The sequence below is a fragment of the Echinops telfairi genome, unplaced genomic scaffold, assembly GCF_000313985.2.
Source record: "Echinops telfairi isolate 266 unplaced genomic scaffold, ASM31398v2 ScPeMD7_18;HRSCAF=68, whole genome shotgun sequence".
Lineage (NCBI taxonomy): Eukaryota > Metazoa > Chordata > Mammalia > Afrosoricida > Tenrecidae > Echinops > Echinops telfairi.
This window is the reverse complement of record NW_022103915.1, coordinates 14144390-14158627: the sequence shown is the minus strand read 5'-3', so window position 1 is coordinate 14158627 and position 14238 is coordinate 14144390. Positions and strand designations below refer to the sequence as shown.

At 49.7% G+C, this 14238-nt stretch overlaps 1 protein-coding gene across 1 annotated transcript in view; it reads left to right on the top strand.

The window, feature by feature from the left end:
• The first annotated feature begins 10847 nt into the window (after positions 1 to 10847).
• TDP1 (tyrosyl-DNA phosphodiesterase 1) overlaps positions 10848 to 14238 on the top strand; it is a 68911-nt gene continuing 65520 nt past the window's right edge. The window contains exons 1-3 of the mRNA XM_045288138.1: positions 10848 to 11417; positions 12008 to 12051; positions 13650 to 13705. Coding sequence (XP_045144073.1) covers positions 10850 to 11417; positions 12008 to 12051; positions 13650 to 13705 — 668 coding nt within the window. The 5' untranslated portion in view covers positions 10848 to 10849. The remainder of the gene's footprint in view (positions 11418 to 12007; positions 12052 to 13649; positions 13706 to 14238) is intronic.

The window sequence follows — 14238 nt, the reverse complement described above, 5'->3', positions numbered from 1 at the left end:
GTGTCCGAAGTTAAAGAAGATGGTGAGTGAGCAGGACCTCTGGGAGAAGCAGGGTCCAATGTTGACCTTTCACTACTTGAAGCTCACCGAGGCTGCCTTTCTCAGCTGCAGGTGACCCAGAGAAGCTGGCTAGTGGCCCTAGACCAAGTGTTAATGGAACTGTACCTTAAGAAAGAGTGTGTGAATCTGTATCCACTTAGAGCTTCTAATAGACCTTTTAGATCAAAACACACGGTCAGTAGGTAATACACAGTCTGGGGTCTGGGTTAACACCCTCTGTTAATGGTTGCTCAGGGCCCATTCTGAGCCCTTCAAGGAGGTCTGGGTAGTTGACTACTCTGTGGAGCCTGCAGGACCATGGGACTTCCCAGGCTCCTGGGGACGTGGAAGCCTACAGATGGTGCAGACATAGGTGAGGCTTCCCAGGACTGCTCTCAAATGGACACTTCCTTGCCCCCCAGTTTTCACCCACCCCTGTCCTGGCCTGAAACTGGCATACTGTCCTCCAATACATGGATTGAAGGATTCTTATTTCAAAAAAAACAAAAAAACACTTTGTTCTAATAATGCAACATTGTATGATACTCACCTTCCTGACATGATCGCTGAAAACAAAATGGGTGCATAAGCAAATGTGAAAAATCAGATCGTGCCTGGCTATTCAAAGATACAGCATATGGGGTCTTAAAGGCTTGTAGTTAAACAAGGAGCCATCTAGCAGGGAAGCAACAAAGCCCACATGGAAGAAGCACACCAGCCTGTGTGATCATGAGGTATCTACAGGAAAAGGTATCAGAAGTTCAGAAACAAGCAACCAAATCAATGTGAAGGGCCATGGTTGTATTGGAGACCCAAAACCTGTAGCATAGACAGTCCCTTTTAGAAGGGCCACACAGAAGGGATGATAAATCCAGGGAGTGGTGTGACACTGATGAAACACATAACTATCCTCTAGTTCTTTAATATTTCCTCCCCTTAATATTCTTATTTGGTTTACCTCCTTAATTGTGTTAGATTTGCATATGTTTATTTGTATATTTAAGATCTTTAGGTACATGAAAGCCAAGATAAGCAACCCTTCAAAAACAATAACAGGAGTAATGGTTCCCTGGGGGTGTGGGAAGAGGGGGATACAAGTGGGGAATGTGAAGCTGATAGCATTGATGACTATATAACCCCACTGGATGGGATCAAACAACAGAATTGTATGTGAATGGATTTTTTTTTTATCTTTTTATTGGGAGCTCATACAACTCATACAATCCATATATCCACCCATTGTGTCTGCCATCATCATTCACAATACACCCTCTTTCTACTTGAGCCCTTGGTATCAGCTCCTCATTTTCCCCCCTCCCTCCCCTACTCTCTCTCCCTCACGAGCCCTTGAAATTTATAAACTATTACTATTTTTTCATGTCTTACACTGTCCGATGTGTGAATGGATTTTTTTTTTAACTCACATTTCCCTACTTTGTTGAAGAGAGTTCCCACTGTCCCTTTACTTATAAAAGGTAGACAACCCATAGCGGCCCTGTAGAAACCTCCCATACGACATCCATGGCTGTAATCTTCACTGAAAAGGAGTTCTGGTGGTGTAGTGGTTATGCATTTGGACCGATAACCACAAAGTCAGCAGTTCAGACCCACCAGCTGCTCCAAAGCAAAATGATGAGACAGTCTGCTCCCATAAAAGGGCACTATGAGGAGCCCTGGGTCATAGTGGGTCATGCACTGAGCTGCTAATCATAGTTACTGGTTCAAACCCACCAGACATTCCATAGGAGAATGATTGAGGCTGGCTATTCCTGTAAAGATTTAGTCTGGGAAACCCTCAGGCCCACTTCTGCGCTGGCCATAAATCAGCATCATCATAGTAGCAGTGGGCTTGGATGAATACAGACCACCTATGGTAGTTATACAATCTGTTGACAATTTGAGAGGATTAAGAGCGAAGGGTTGGGCATAGCCAATGGGGGCTCTGTGTGGTCATGGTCTTCTGGGGATTCTGGGAACTCCAGTATAACTCCCTGGAGGCAGAAAACTCTTCAACACCTCCCCAGTCTTGCTTACAAGCCACATGGAGACAGGCTGATGGCAGCCAGAGCCTCAGAGCTGGAGAAGCCACATGGAGACCTCTGCCAGCACTGAGATGCTTCCACCACCACTGAATCCACAAGACTTTCCACCCATTGGCCTGTGATTTTCCTGCATTCGGTGTCATTGTATGTGTTTCGTGAGTCTAAAGAGGACTTTATAGATTGGTATCGGACCTATGGGCTAATATCGAACATATGCACTTGATGCAGGACTGGGTGGTATTTCGTTCAGTTGTATGTGGGGTCAGGATGCACCGGAACTAGGTAGATGGCACCTAACAACAACAACAGCAAGCCTATAGGACAAACTGAACTGCCCCTGTGGGTTTCCCAAATGAACTCTTTACAGGTGCAGAAAGCTTCATTTTGCTCCCAAGGAGCATCTGGTGGGTTTGAACCAATAACCTGTGGGTAGCATATAGCCCACCACCCATTATACAGACCACAATACCTGTAATTCATCTGGGGAAGAGATGGTCCCTAACCCACTGCCATCAAGTCCATTTCGATTCATATAAGGAGCCGATATAGGGTTTTCGACGCTGTCAGTATGGGAGCAGCTCGGCTCCTCTTTCTCCCTCAGAGCAGCTGGTGGATTTGCATTTAGCTGTGGAAGACCCATCCAGTCTAACGCTTAATTGACAGCAGCACCACCAAGGCTCCTGGGGAAGAGCTGGTGGCAGCTCTAAACTATCTATAAACGTCTCCTTTTCTCCAGAAACCAAACTCTTTGTCACCTGAAGACTGACATCCGCTCTGCTTTTGTCTGAAGGAGGACTGAAGAGAGAACAGCCCGAGGACTCCTAATTGAAGATTCTGTTGCCGGGTGCCTTGCTTTAGAGCTGCTGTCAAATTCAAAGAGCGCTCCTGCTAACACCGAGGAGGTTCCCCTAAGGGGGTTCTTTTGTGTTTTATTAAAATTTTAAAGTCACAAACTCTAGCCACTGAAATAGTTCAGAGTGAAAGGTGACAGCTTAAACGCCTCTGTCCAACAACTTCTAGAGTCTAAGACACGGGGAATGCTCGAGTGTAAGACATGAAACCCAGCAGGCAAAGTGTGAGCTGCTTGCCCGGTGTTCGTGGCAGTGGTAGGTCAGATGCTGTCTGGCCTGTCCCATTGCACAGAGACCCGAGACTGCTCAGTGGTACGTCAGTCAGCCTCATTCCCCAAGAAGAATCCAAGGAGCCCTGGCGCCCAATGATCGAGTGCTCAGCTGCTGAACCAAAGGGTAGTGGTGGGTAGAAGTCAGGCGGTGACCTGGGCCTGAAGACTGCTGCTCTTAGGTGCCCTTGAACCATTTCCTACCCTTAGGGACCCTGTGAACAAAACTCTTGTCCACCCACCTGCTTCACACGTGTTAGGTTGAGTCCATGGTCGCAGCCACTGCATCAGTCCACATCTCAACTGAGGACATTCCTCATTTTCCTGACCCTCTATTTTACCAAGCATGGCATCCCTCTCCAGGGACTGGTCCTCCTGATAACATGTCTGCGGTAGTCTGGGTTGACTAGAGAAACAAATCCAGAGACACTCCTGTGTAAGAGAGCTTTATATCAAAGAGGAATTGTATATTAAGAAACCATCCCCATCAGATCAAGTCCGTAAGTCTGGTATTAGCCCATAGTTCCAATACCAGTCTATAAAATCCTTTTCAGACTCACAACACATGCAGTGATGCCGAGTACAGGAAGATCATAGCCCTGTGGTGCAAAGTCTTGTGGATCCAGTGGCGGTGGAAGCATCTCCAGGGCTCTGGCCACCATCAGCATGCCTCCATGTGGCTTGTCAACAATAAAGTGAAGCAGAGTGTGTGGCCTGCCTCTTCTGATGGCAGAATCAAGAGAGACAAAGTTCCCAGCATCCTCATGAGAAGGCCACACCCACAAGGAGGAATCAATCAGGCTGTGACCTGATTGACAGGTTATACTCCACTGCTATAATTTATTTATCAAGTTGACATGCAATTGTGTAACTACCACAACATCCATGGTGAAAGAGACTGAATATCTCCAACCTCGTTCCTCGGGCGCATTCTGGCTGTACTACTTCCTTGGCAGATTTATTTGTTCTTCGGGCCTTTCATTACGCAGTGTTCATCTCCAACCCCATAAACTCAAAGGCACCCAGTCTCCTCCAGTCTTTGCTCAGCGTCCAGCTCTCAAAGGTCTGAGGTGACTGAAGATACCTTCAAGAGGTCTGCCGCAGATTTGCCCACTGCAGTACTTCTCTTTTCTTGACTGCTGCTTTCAGGGACATCGCTGTGGATCCAAGCAAAATAAAATCCATGACAGCTTCAGTCTTAGCTCTGCTTCTCATGACAGCGCTCACTGGTCTCTGTGAGGATGTTGGCTTTCCTTGTGTTGAGGTGTAATCCACACTGAAGTCCATAGCCTTTGACCATCATCAGCAAGTGCTTCGAGCCCTCTTCCCTTGCTGAAAGCAAGACTGGCATCTGCATGCCGAAGGTGGTGAGAAGCTTCCTCCAGGCCTGATGCCTGATCCCTTGTGTAGTTCTCAGATTATCCACTCTGCAGTTGGAACACCAAACACTGAGCTCACTACCATGGAGTCAGTGCCAACGCATAGCAGGCCTACAGGACAGGGTAGACCTGCTCCTGTGAGTGTCCAAAACTGTAGCTCTCTACAGGAATGAAAGCACTGTCCTTTTCTCCCATGGAGCGGCTCGTGGTTTCGAACCAATGACTTTGCAGTTAGCAGCCAAAACCGCTATGCCACTAGGGTCCCCTTGCAGGTTGAAGAAGTAGGATGACAATGTGTTGTCGGCCCCACCTTCAGGCCCTTGGCTTGCCCTGTCAGCCCATTACACTAAAGCAGGACCTGCTTAGGAGAGAAGCAAAAAGGGATTTTATTGTCTGCACCGACAAGCAGCAGTGTGGGGTCTTGTGAACAAAATTGGGGGCATACCTCCTTATCTTCAGGATTGTAGCTTCTTCCTACCCCTTCCACCCTCTCACCCACCTCTGCCCATAAACAGAGCTCCGGCTGTCAAGCCATGTGCTTCTGGGTGTTCTCTAGCCGCATCTCTCCCTTCTGAAGTGGTCAGATTGGGTTCCTTCCTGGGGGTTCTTGGGTAACAGAAGGGAGGTGGCAGAGTCACATATCAAGCAAGGAGTTTTACAGAAATGGAATTAGTCTGAGGGTTTCAAAAAGCTACCACTTGTTCCAGGGGGAATGAGACACCCCCTCCCCATTCAAATATATTTTATAGAGACCCTTTTATTAAATCTTAAGGTAAACAAAGACAAGACAAGACATCCAGATAAGGGAGAAATTCCACACAAGGCCACAGTGGAGTCTGAAGGGTTCACAGCCATGTGGCTAATTACCATCTCACTGCCGTCCAGTAGGGACTGACTGGTACCGACCCTACAGGACAGGGTAGAACTACCCCTCTGAGTATCCAAGACTGTAACTCCTGAGGGGATTAGAAAGCCTCCTCTTTCTCCCTGTGAGCACCTGGTGCTTTCTAGTTGCAAACTTGTGGATCGCAGCCAAGAGGTAACTGCTGTGCCACCAGAGCACCAGGCCAAGTACTCTAGGTCAGGGATCCTCGAACTACAGCCGGCCAGGTGTTTTTACCCCATTTGCTTTTTTCACTTCAAAATAAGATATGTACAGCGTGCGTTGGAATTTGTTCATAGTATTTTTTAAAACTATAGTCCGTCCCTCCAACGGTCTGAGGGACAGTGAACTGGCCCCCTGTTTAAAAAGTTTGAGGACCCCTGTGGTCATGGAAAACAGGAAATTGTCACCGAACCTTGGTTGGCAGGAGATGAGTCCCTTTCTGTCCCACCTGAGACTACAGAAATGAGCCCAGGACCATCGACAGTTAGGTTAGGAAAGCTTCCCCAGGGTTGGTTTGAGGCCCTCTCTCACCACCACGGGTGGGGTATGACTCAGGACCAGGTGACCCTGGCACCCCAATTCCCATTACGTAACGTTCATTCCTAGGCAAGTCCGGAAGAAAGGTGAGACTTGCCCTCCCAGTGCTGGCAGGGGAGTCAGTGATTCACTTTCAAACACTCTCTGCCTGAAGGCAAAGCTTTTTCCGTGCTGGATAATAGAATTCATTGGAGGCTGAATTTATGTGGAGGCTCAAAATGGATTTAGGGCTCTCTACGCTAGCCTTCCACAAAACTAGTGCTCAGAATTGAAGCTCTTATTCACACCAGTCCTGATCGAAACCATGCAGTATCGCCTGTTCTGTGTACAGGTTCCACCTGAGAACAATGAAGTGTGCTGGAATCCTCATTCTGACCAGTGTTACCCACACAGTTAAATGCCTCTGGAAAGCCAGTAAAACACAGGTAAACATCTTCCTGGTATTCTCTGCTTTCAGCCAAGAGCCAGCTGATGTCAGCAGTGAGGTCCTTCGTTCCAAGCCCTCTTCTAACGCTGGCTTGAATTCTGTCAGTTTCCTCATAAGGCATGACTACCTGCATGTGATATGAGAGATACTGTTCGGTAATTTCTGCCTTCTGTTGAAATAGGCACAAACACAGATCTTGTCCAGTCAGGTGGCCAGGTGGCTGTTGTACAAACTTCCGGCATAGATTAAGGGGCTCTTCCAGTCCTGCGTCAGCTTGTTGGAACATCTCACTTTCTGGGTTCTCTGCCATGACCTCTACCACCTCTCACTGTTGGTGACATCACAGTCCTGTGTCCCGGATAGTAACATTCGCCGCAGGGATCTCTAAACTTAAAGATGGCTCCACTCTCCTTCTATCTGAACGGTACTGAGTGTCCTTTCTGCTCTGGAATTGCTATTATTTACTTATTTATTTTAATCATTTTATTGGGGGCTCGTACAACTCTTATCACAATCCTTACATCAATTGAATCAGGCATGTTTGTACATATGTTGCCCTCATTCTTTTCTAGACATTTGCTCTCTATTGAGCCCTTGGTGTCCGCTCCTCTTTTTGTCCCTCCTCCCTCCCCCTCAGAATTGCTCATCTTAAACCCAGTGGGATGGCAGAACTGACAATCCCCATGGTAGGGTCTTACATGCCTTATTTGCACGGCCCCACCCCACATGGTATATTTTATTTTACTTTATTGGCAAACTATTCAAACCCCCGAGGGGGCTGCACATGCCTCCTATTTACATAGTCCCTCCCCCGTCCTTCTGTAGGAACCACAGAGACTGTCTGAAAGAGCTGTACCCGCTCTGATGCCTGCTGCACCAGGGACTCCTGGACTGTTGCAGCCCTGGGGCTGGAGTGTGTTCCTCTTTGTCCTTTAGGAATGCTGAGTGTGTGCCGCCTCTCCGGTTTTCACGCTTCATTATAATACTTTGTCTTTTCTAATTTTCCTTGAAATGTTGAACTTTTTGACTTCCCCGCCTGCCCTTCACTTAAGCTCTAGATTCAGGTTCTTTCATGACATCCATTTTGCCCCCTTTCTAATGACCTTGTTGATCTATACTGCCCTTGGTGTCCTTCCACAGCCTGACTGGTCGCTGCTCATTCATGTTCAGTGCGTCCATGTATTGTCGGGATGGTCTCTAACCTAAGGTGGCATTGACCCAGAGTTGTATTTTGCCTCTCATGGACTTTTCTTCCACTTACATGTATGAATAAGTAATCAGTGGTCTGCCCCACGCTCAGCCCTGTCCTGAATGATGATACTGAGCGTCCCCATCAGTCTTTCCGCAGATGTAGTTCATTTGACGCCAGCAGATTCCCTCTGGCAAGGGGCACGTGTGCAATCAGTGTTGGCGTTGTTGAAAACCGTTATTTGCAATGAATAAGTCAGTAGTCTTGCAAGATTCTATTGTGCTGTCTCCCACATCCTTTTACCACCAGGGCTATATTTTTCAACTACCCATCCTTTGTTCCCACCTTTCAAACTCTGAACACTAGTAATTATCAATACCATCTGATTACACTTGATCGATTTTAGATCTCTGAAGTTGCTAGAAATCTTCCATTTCTTTCCCTATGGCTTTGTGGATGCTGTGTGAACTTGAATAATAGTAAGATCTCAGACGCACTGGTCTTCCTTGTACTCATGGATGAGTGCCTGTTAACTGTCCTGGGCAGCATTGTGCTTCAGGATAGATCGTGAAGTGTTCTTTTTGATAATGAATGTGGTTTCACGCTCTCCAATTTATTATTGTCAGCACAGTAGACCATGTGAAGGACCCTCGGTGGCACAGTGTTACGCGTTGCGCTGTGATCTGCATGGTTGGCAGTTCAAATCCAGCAGCTGTGGGAGAAAGACTGAGCTTTCTATTTCCATCAAAGTTGCAGTCTCAGAAACCCAAAAGGTTTGAGTCAGCATTGACTTGATGGCAGTGAGTTTAGTTGTTTTTTTGTTTGTTTGTTTTTAGAAACCATGTGATTGATAATCTGATCCATATTGACCAATGCCAGTCCATCACAGTGCACTAATGCCTAGGACATTTGTGCTTGATGTCATTTGGAGCCCTACCAATGAAAGTAAATGAAAGTCCCCCAACTATTGCTCCATCCACATCCTTGAGGCCGATTCTACTTTGAGGAGCCAGCTGTTTCCCAGGCGTACTGGGGTCCCTTCTGACCTGAGGGCATCATCGTCTGGCGCTGTACCAGACAGTGTGATAAGATGTCCCCTGTCTAGTTTTTTAAAGTAGATAGCTGCATCCAACCTACCAGCCTATCTTGGTCAGGAGTCTCCGCTGAGACTTTGCACCAGCAGGTAACAGCCCTGCTGGCATTTGAAAGACTGGAGGCACCACGTCTAGCCCCACAGTACCATGCAAGCCACCGGGGTATGACAGACTGATAGACAAGATGCCAGGCCAGACAACCCTCTGGGGCTGTTCTACGTAGACCAGCCAGGAGGTGGGTGGCATGGTGGGTGTCACATAGCAGGAGTGAGGATGGCATGGACCCACTGAGCAGTGTCTCCGGCTGTGGCCCGCAGGGCCGCTGTGAGTGGGAACGGGACCCCAGCAGGGAGGAGCAGTCCTGGTGCTGTGGTTAGATGTGAGGGCGCCCACTCTGAGCACTGTCCTTGCTCACTGCTGCTCTTCTCTGTCAGCCCTCCGGGCCAGGCCGGGGCCATCACTGTCCCTCCCCCTCCATGGGTTTCCTGGGACTGTCACCTTTACAGAGCGGTCCCCGGGTCTGTGCCCCACAGAGCTCCTGGTGGGTTCAAACCACAAACCTTCTGGTACGCAGATGAGTGCTTAACCAGTACGCCACCACGGCCCCTCAGAAATACTTCAGAGGGTGCGAAGGAGACTGAAGTGGTCATTTGGCCCGTCCTGAGGGGCTCGCTGCACTTCACGGCAGGGAGCTGATCTCCGGGGAAATCATCATGGACACGCTGGCCTCTGAGTCTGGATGAGAGGTCAAACTTATGTTCCAGTGTGCACCGACGTGTGTATACTCACTGCCTTCGAGTCAATGTTGACTGATAGCGACCTCCCGTGGGTTTCCCAGACTGTCCCTGTTTACAGGACTAGAAAGCCCAGTCTTCCTCCCAAGGAGCTGCTGGTTGTTTTGAACTGGGGACCATGTGGATCTCAGACCAAGGCGTAACCACTACCCCACCAGGGCTCCATGCCTCTAGCATATTCAGGAGCCTCGATGGGTGTCATGGTTACAAGTTGGGCTATGACCCACAAGGTCAGCAGTTCAAAGCCCAGCAGCTCCTCGGGAGAAAGTCAAGGTTTTCTACTCCTACGAAGTGTTAAAAAAACAAACAAACAAATTCACTTCCATCTCGTCACTGCTGATGCACAGCCACCCCATGTAGGTTTCCTAGACTAACTGTTTACAGGAGTAGAAAGCCCAGTCTTTCTCCCAAGGAGCTGCTGGTGATCTTGAACTGCTGACCATTCAGATCGAAGCCCAACACGCAACCACTATACAGACTTGGAAATTCACCTGGGCAGTTCTACACCCTCCCCTGCAGGGGTGGCTATGCATCAGCATCGACTCATTGGCACTGAGTGCTGGCAGGTTCGGGTCCTGTTCTGTGAAAGCAGCCCTGTGTCTCCGTGGGCTTCGTGGCCCAGCGTCTGGTGCCACACCAGCTCATTGGACAGAGAATCTGAGAGTCCTCGGGAGCATCGGTGCACAGTGGTCAAGTGCTCAGCTGCTCCCGATAGGTGAGTTGTTCCAACCCGCCCAGGGCCTCCCAGGTAGAGAAGGTGGCTGTCTGCGTCCACAGAGGCCACAGCCAAGAAAATCCCAAGGGGTAGTTCTGCTCTGTCAGTTGAGAGGTCACTCTGAGTCCGATGCAATTCAACAAGAACAGTAAGTGTGAGTTTGCCAGTGGCCCGCCGAGTAGGAGTTAACTGTAAAGACGAACTGAGGCACAGGGCGAGTGAGAGGTAAACTGAGGCACGGGGAGACAAAGAGAGTTGACAGGACAAAGGGAGAGCAAAACAGAAATAGCTTTATTAAGGGAGAGCCCCGTGGTCTAGCAAGTAGTCTAGGGGAATCGTCGGCTTTGTCCAGGGTCTGGGGTTTTTAAAGGAAAGCAGGGAGAGGGAGGTCCGTGCTGCAGCAGCAAGGTTTATGGGCCAGGATGTCATGTATCAGCTCTGGCAGGCAGGCTCTCCAGTTATCGGGAGTCAGGCATCCCTGGTGCCATTTCTCGGTCTCCTCATTCTCGGCGGCAACTTGCTAACCTCCAGGGATGCGCAGGAAAGCAGGGCCCTGGCCTGCTTTAGCTTAGCCCAATCAATAACGAACAGTGTTTCCATCTTCCCTGTCCACAGGGAGGGAGAGGGATGTCTCAGGAAGGCGATTACGGGAGGTGGACGATATCCAGCAGTGATGACAGTGGGGACGAGAAGCCCACGCTGGACAAGCCACTCGCCTCTTCCCCACCCCCCACCGGGCACGGCACAGCCAGTGAGCCCCGATACCACTGCTCAGAGGCACGGCGCGCCGCCCACAGGCGGAAGGTGTCCCCCGTGAGATTCAGCAGCACGGAGCCTCCTTCTGCAGCAACACCTCCCAAACGGCAGAAGAGCAGCTCCCAGGGAGACCTGGGCTGGTGTCTCTCCAGTAGCGATGATGAGCCACAGCCAGAGACACAGCAGAAGCCGGCTGGGAGTGCGGGCATCAAAAAGGAGAGAAGCCCCTCACCTCCCCAAGGCCACGCAGCAGAAAGGACCGGCGACCACAGCCATCCCGCCAGGCACAGGCTCAAAGAAGAGGAAGCCGAGGAGGAGACATCAGGCACAGGCCAGGACATCTGGGACATGTTGGAGAAGGGGGACCCCTTCCGGTTTTACCTCACCAGAGTCTCAGGAGTTAAGCCCAAGTACAACTCCGGGGCCCTGCACATCAAGGGTGAGTATGGCTGCTGGCTTGGCCAGACTGACCCCAGGGTGTGCTCCCAGCCAGGTGGGGGCAACTAGAGTGACCCTGAGACCCCCTCTTTGTACTCTTAGTCCTCTCATGGGGAAAAGAGAGAGAAAGCCCATTTTGACCAGTTAATGCTGTCCTTTGACACTGAAGGGTTTCCTGCAGGCCACCCACCCTGTCCTACTTGTGGCAAGGTGACAGCATGTCCAAGAGCACACACTGGGCAGCTGTGGGGCTCTGTGGTCCGCGGAGCCTCCCCACCACCTGGAGACCTACAGAAATACAGATTCCCAGGCCCCCCCACAGACACACACACACACACACCACTGAATCATAAGTCCGGGGATAAGTCTGACGCCCTAGGTCTTAACTTTATCCGGTATTTTGTAAAAGAACATGTAATCACTATTAAATAGCACAGGGACATTTTCTTTCTGGAATTTTAGAAAACAGTACTATTCTCTTAAGCCACACTGTAATTGTCGGTGGCCGTTCAGTAAATTTATCGTGACAGTTACCAGGACAGGGTTTTTAATCTCGGTGCAAATTGAATTTTATACATTTTGTCTTCTCAGATATTCTGTCTCCCCTCTTTGGGACACTTGTCTCTTCGGCTCAGGTGAGTTTACGATCGCCTCTTCTTGGGGTGGAATGGGATAAGCAAGAGAGCGTGCGCAGGGTCCCCTGCGCTGGTGCATAGGCGGAGGTTGGCACCTAGCACCACCATTGTAGGTCCATGGCCCTTGATGCAGTGTGGGGGCATGGCCAGCAGAGCTTGGGACGCTAGCTTGAATCCCAGGGTCAGCCGAGTTGGGGAAATGCAGCTAGAGTTTTCCTTTGGGGACATGGACCATCTCTTGGGACCCGGGGATGGTGACTAGACGGCGAAAGGTCATGTCCGTGCTCGGGAAAATAAGTATGATGTTTCCTGCACCAACCAAAAAGGAAGTTGTGAGTAAAGTTTGTGAATCTTCTGCCTGTGTGGTTGCTCCCATCTGACAGAGCTGGCCCCTGCTTGTTGATAAATCCCCGCCATGCTCCAAGCTCACACAAAAAGCAGTCCAGGAGAAAAGGGCACAGCCCCAGAGAATTCAGAGCTGTCCGTGACCTTGAAGATCCGCTTGACTGTGGGTGGTCTCCAGAGAAAGGGAGGGTGACCCCACTTGTGCTGGCCTAGCTAGATGGAGTTACTGTGCCCCGGAGAAGGATGAACCACTGCCCAGGCGTGGGGAGGTGCCTCCATGGGCCAGATCAGTGTGAGCTGTGGTCAGCAGGTGGTTTTCATAAGCCCAGTGAAAGTTCGGTCCCAGAGGTCTCTGTGCAAAGCTGGCCAGGGAGGCCGAAATGAAACAGGTGTTTCTAAAAGTCCAAGGATCTTTGTGGATCTGTCTTCTTATGATCACTCTACTTGCTGTCACGGGCTTGATGCTGACTCACAGCGACCCTCCAGGACAGGGTAGAGCCGCCCCTGTGAGTTTCCGAGACTGTAACTCTTTACGGGCATAGAAAGTTTGTGGCAAGAGAAGAAGGCTACATTCCTCAGTTCCCATTTTACCCTTACTCAGAGGCTGTTAGAGGACACATTTTACGAGGGCACTTGCTACCAGAGCCTGCCCACATGGTAACTTTTGAGCCCGTTTTCTCAAGCTTCTGTTTCTTTTAGTTCCTTTGACCACATAGCCCCTTCAAGATACTTTCTAGCCACACAGCACCCAGGGCTGTAAAGTGAACTCTGACACTCACAGGGATGCTCTTCCCAGAACAAGCAACCATTTCAGACCAAAAGGGCAGCATTCGCCCCCAAACCCCTTTGAAACCAGACAGGGGCAGAAGGAGAAATGGATGCAGGGCCCCCGGGGGAGTAGGAAGGGGACTTTAACCCTGAGGGCACCGCACGCGGCGGGCACAATGTTGAATGTACTCTGGGAACCTCCACTCAAACCACGGGTTTCTTAAAAGAGGGCGTATTTCAAGCCTGATCTGAGGGATGCAGCTGTCTAAGTCGTTTCCAAGGAAGATAAGATATGGCTTGTACTCCCTTAAAGAAGTAGTCTTGGAAACCACAGGGGCAGCAGGTCCCTGTGGGTCGGGATTACCTCTGTGGCAGTGAATGTGGTGGTTTTTGTGGTTGTTAGAGCTAAGTTTCTGAGCAATACACGTTCTTCTGGCCGCTTGTCTGGACGCCCGGTGATGTAGTCCTTTCTCTCCCCCATCTAGTTTAACTACTGCTTCGACGTGGACTGGCTGGTGAAGCAGTACCCTGCAGAGTTCAGGTGAGTGCCTCAGATGGGTCAGGAGCCTCCCAGGGCCTTTATGACGCAAGGTCTATGCCGCCCATCCATCTTTTTTGAATCTGCCTTTTGAATCCAATGAACTCAAGCAAACTTGCAGGACCTAAGGGAGGAACAGCCATCTCTGATCTCTCCTCCTTCGCCTCGCTCCTTTCTGTCAACGTCAGCATTTCCCACTGAGGTCTGCCAGAGAGTAAGTGAGGGTAACCCTAACCTAGGAAGAGACCTTCCTGTCCAGTTCTAGTCTGCAGAGAAGCACCATCACCCGGTGCCTCCGGGCCCCTAGTGGGTCGCAGTGTGGTCAGCATGCCAAGCTTGACTTGGCGGAACAGTACTGCCCATGTGTTCACTCTTTTTATTTATGTGTTTGTTTGTTTTAAAGGAAAGGGAACCTCGTTAGCTTTTTTTAAATCCTTTTATTGGGGGCTCGTACATCTCTTATCACAATCCATCCTTCCATCCATTGTGTCAAGCACATTTGTACATGTGTTGTCATCTTCATTCTCAAAACATTT